At 46.9% G+C, this 4,736-nt stretch overlaps 1 protein-coding gene across 3 annotated transcripts in view; it reads left to right on the top strand.

The window, feature by feature from the left end:
* Commd7 (COMM domain containing 7) overlaps nucleotides 1-4,736 on the top strand; it is a 30,308-nt gene that overhangs the window by 15,324 nt on the left and 10,248 nt on the right. For 2 of the 3 annotated variants that reach the window (XM_023714849.1, XM_004630804.2), the window contains exons 2-3: nucleotides 450-503; nucleotides 600-702. In XM_023714849.1, coding sequence (XP_023570617.1) covers nucleotides 450-503; nucleotides 600-702 — 157 coding nt within the window. The remainder of the gene's footprint in view (nucleotides 1-449; nucleotides 504-599; nucleotides 703-4,736) is intronic. The other variant, XM_004630805.2, reaches the window with a different exon arrangement.

The following is a 4,736-nucleotide window of genomic DNA, read 5'->3' as shown; positions in this document are numbered from 1 at the left end:
ATGAAAAAAAAAAAAAAAAAACTTGAGAGAAAGGAAGGGAAGAAGAGAAGGAAGAAAGAAGGGGTGAGGGGGTTTGATCCCCGGCCTGCTGTGCCTCAGTAGAATAAGTGCTTCACTGGCAATCGCTTTGGCCTGAGTTCAAATACCGCTTCTAAAAAAAAAAAAAAAAAAATGTAGAGAAAGGACTAGAGGGTTGAATGTGGTAGCACATACGTATAATATGATTGCTGCAAGTTCAAGGCCAGCCTGGGCTGCAGAGTAAGTTGGAAAGAGGGAGAGAGGGATTGGAAGTGTATCTCGATCCCTAGTACCCGGAAACATACACACGCAACCAGAGGAAGAAGCAAGTGTCAAGCCTGCTCTTGCTGTCGCCCTGGATCTCTCAGGGGAGGGCTGGCCCTAGCCAGGAGTAGAGGCTGTGCTGATGTTCTGTGGTGTTCTCTTTGCAGCAGTTCTCAGCGCTGACAGAAGTGCTTTTCCAGTTTCTGACAGAGCCCAAGGAGGTAAAGTATGTGTGAGAAGGAGAGTCCTGCCCATCAATGCCTGTGCGCTGGAGGAGCTTACGGAGTGAGGCCTGCTCTGTGCTGTTTCCTCTGCAGGTGGAAAGGTTTCTGGCTCAGCTCTCTGAATTTGCCACCACCAATCAGATCAGCCTTGGCCCCCTCAGAAGCATTGTGAAAAGCCTTCTCCTGGTTCCAAATGGTGAGTGGGAGTAGCCTTTAGAGTGGCCATGGCCAGTGCTGCCACCTGAACGTTCCTGTGCTCAGGGCAGGCACCTGGGTGTGCCCTTGGCACTGCGCCAGAGCAGGAGAGAGCTGGTGCCAGCAGAGAACCATGTCCTTGGGCCCTGAATCCATGAATCCAACCAATAGTGAATTTTTTTTTCCTTTTTTTTTTGTATTTTAGGGAAGGGTCTACAGGGTGTTCAGGGTCTCACTACTAGATCACTCTTGTAGTCTGATCCACCTGTTTACAGCCTCCCAAGAGCTGGGATTACAGGCACGCCACCATGCCCAGTCTCAATTGCCATCTCAGCACACCCACATAGCAGGCCCAGGGATTGAACTCCCGGACCCTGCTCCTGCTTGCAGGTGCTTTAATCTGCTGAGCTATTTGGCTGGCCCTTGAAAATTTTCAGACTTTTTTTTCTTTTCATTTCCCAAACAGTACAGTATAACTACTGTAAATGTAGCATTTACACTGCATGGGATATTATAAATCATGTGGAGCTGGTTTAAAGCAAGCAGGAGCTGTGTGAACATTATATGCAAATACATTTTGCACTTTGCATTGGAATTTGAGTATCCTGGAGCTCACGGGCAGACCTCAGAGGCAGCCAAGGAAGAGCTGTCCGTGCAACTCAGTCTGCAGCCTGGCTCAGTCCCAAGACTATTGTGTCTTCCACACAACAGATACAGAAGTGGGGGCAATCACTTAGAAGCCATGGAGATTGAACGTAGGGAATAAGGAGCTACATCCTCATTTTGAGAAGTGGTCTCACTTAAGTTGCCCAGGCTAATCTCAAATTTGTGACCCTTGCACTTGCCAGGGAAGCACTTATTCCACTGAGCTATCTCCCCAGCCCAAATGTATGTGCTGTCTAAGGCAGGATGATTTGTGTGTGTGTGTGTGTGTGTGTGTGTGTGTGTGTGTGTGTAACCGGGGATTAAACTCAGGCCCTTGAACTGCACTCTTTTTGTACTGGGGGGGTCAAAGGACCTTGTGCTTGCCAGGCAGGCACTTATACTGCTGAGCTATCTCCCTGGCAACATCATCAGAAACGGGGATTGAACTCAGACCCTTGGTGCTGCAGGCAAGTGCTTATTCTACTGAGTCATCTCCCTGGCCCCAACATCATCCATTTTTATTACTTTTTTTTTTTGCGGAACCGGGGATTGAACTCAGGCCCTTGCACTTGCCAAGCAAGCACTTATTCTACTGAGCTATCTCCCTGGCCCCCTTCATCTATTTTTTATCCCCCCTTCATCTTTTTTTTTTTTTTTTTTTTTTGCGGAACTGGGGATTGAACTCAGGCCCTTGCGCTTGACAGGGAAGCGCATATTCCACTGAGCCATCTCCCTGGCCCCTCCCTTCATCTATTTTTAAAGTGGCGCAAGCTCAGCAGCATAAACACCTACTTGGCAAATGCAAGGTCCTGAGTTCAATCCCCAGTACCATAAAATAAAAATATGTTTACAGTGTAGAGCCGGGGAGATAGCTCAGTGGAATAAGTGCTTACCTGGCAAGTGCGAGGTCCTGAGTTTGATCCCTGGTCCCATCATAAAGAAAAAAAAATTTTTTGTTTAAAACAAACAAAAAAAAATAGTTGGGGAGATAGCTAGTAGAATAAGCACTTGCCTAGCAAACGCAGGATTCTGAATTCAATCCCTGGTACCGTTAAAAAAAAAAAAGCTACAAAGAATTAAATAAATAATAAATAAATGGGGGCTGGAGAGATAGTTCAGTTACTTGCCTGGCAAGTGCAAGGGACTGAGTTCAATCCCCGGTTCTGCATAAAAATAAAAATAAAAAAGTTAAGTGGCATGGAGTTCTAAAGAGTCAGGTGACAGCCCCAAGCTGGGGATCAGCTCAGTGGTAGAGCATGTGCAGAGCATGTATGAGGTCTGGGCCTCTGTCCTTAGCACCACCGGGGAAAATGGAAGATGAGTTAGGGAAGGTTTTTGCATGCGCTTACACACATCTCTGTGTGTGTGTGTGTGTGTCTGTCTGTGTGTGTGTGTGTCTGTCTGTGTGTGTCTCAGGCTCTGACTCAAGGCCTTGCGCGTGTTAAACAGGTGCTGTACCACTGAGCTAGCTCTGCTCCCAGCCCTGGAACCTAATGTATTGATACATGTATTGGTAGATAGGAACTTTTAGTCATCTGTCTCAGTATTCTATTCTTTTTTTTTTTTTTTTTTTTTTAATTTAAGGGGGGGCAGCTCAGCCCACCAGGGGGCGGGGCTGGCTGGCATGTGGGGCTGGGGGATTGAACCGCTGTCCCTGTGCTTTGCTGAACTTGTTCCAAGTAGGTGCTTTAGACCACTGAGCCATCTCACCAGCCCATGTCTCAGTATTCTATTATGGGATAAAACTTTCCTTCACCTAACATGAGGATTGAAATCATTGCTGACTGGTTAGTATTGGGAAGCTTTTCAGGTTCTCACTTGAGGCCTCTGGTTTGGTTTGCTGTACCTCTTATCTCTCAATAATCCCGTTTCTTTTCTTTTTTTCAACTGGGGATTGAACTCAGGCCCTTGCACTTGCCAAGCAAGCACTTATTCTACTGAGCTATCTCCCTGGCCCCCGTCCCTGTTTCTTTTACTTTCTTTTTCTGCAGGGTCTTTGGGCTTGTCTTCTTCATTCCTTTGTTTGTTGCTTTGTTTTGTTTTTTGAGAAAAGGTCTTACTCTATAACCCAGGCTGGCCTTGAACTTGCAGCAATCCTCCTGCCTCTGCCTCCCCAGTGCTGGAGTCACAGGTGTGCATCACCATACCTGGAACTGTATTCTCCTCTTCTCCCCCCCCCCCACTTCTATAACATCTCTAGCTAGGTGTGGTGGTGCGTACCTGTAGTCCCAGCACTTGGGTGGCCAAGTCAGGAGGATCACCATGAATTCAAGGCAGACCTGGGCTACACAAGCAAGTTCAAGGCAGGCTGAACTGCATAGGGAGGCCCTGCCTAAAAAAAAAAAAAAAAAAAAATCTCTTATGCATCTAGCATTGTGGTTTGGAAGTCTCCTTTGCTTACGGTTTGATTCTTTGTAGCCCTGAAGGCCTCCCTCCCAGAACAAGCTCTTAGCCCTTTGAACCTTTTCCAAACTCCAGTTTACCCTGGAATACTGCACAGCTTGAGTCCTGCAGCTCCTCCCAGTATTTACTATTTAAAATGCACCCTGTAGTTTGGAATTTAAAACCTTTCCAGATCTAATCAGAAATGTAATGCCCCATTTCCTTCCTCTTCTGCTCTTCTGGTGCTATTTTTGCCCTAACATGTGACTGCACTGGTGCAGCATGTTAGAGGTGGAAGTGTCTCAAGAACCTACCAGAGGCGGGGCTGGGGAGATGGCTCAGTGGAATAAGCACTTCCCTGGCAAGCGCAAGGGCCTGAGTTCCATCCCTGGTTCTGCAAAAAAACAAAAAAGAAAGAAAGAACCTACCAGAGCTGGTCATGGTGGCACAGTTGTAATCCCAGCGCCTGGGAGGCTGAGGCATGAGGATGACCACAAGATCAAGGCCAGTATGGGCAACATAGTGAGAACCGGTCTCAGAAAAAAAAAAAAGAGAGAGGGAGGGAGGAAGCAAGCAAAGGAAGAAAAGAAAGAACCTGCTTCACCACTACCTACCAGTTAACCTTGGTGCCCTTTTGTAACACGCTGATCCAGCGCTAAAGATGATTATTTTCTTTTTCCCTGGGTTTGAAAGTATAGTATATGCAAGGCCCTTGACCCAATCCCCAGGCCCTCAAAAAAGGTTTTTCTTTTACTGTTTAGTATGTAATCATTCCTTGGGTAGGAGGCAGTCCTGAGGCTCAAACCCAGGGCTTCAAAGACTCTAGGCAAGTCTTGTACTACCAGGCTATATCCCCAACCCTGCGTATATAAAACTTAATGTCCCTCTTAGCTGGGCATGGTGACACACACCTGCAATCCCAGTACTCTGGGAAGGCTGAAGCAGGAAGGTCACAAGTTTGAGCCCATCCTGGGCATTTTATCAACTTAGCAAGATCCTATCTCAAAT

Source organism: Octodon degus, unplaced genomic scaffold, assembly GCF_000260255.1.
Source record: "Octodon degus isolate 3935 unplaced genomic scaffold, OctDeg1.0 scaffold00037, whole genome shotgun sequence".
Lineage (NCBI taxonomy): Eukaryota > Metazoa > Chordata > Mammalia > Rodentia > Octodontidae > Octodon > Octodon degus.
This window is presented reverse-complemented; position numbering and strand designations above follow the sequence as displayed.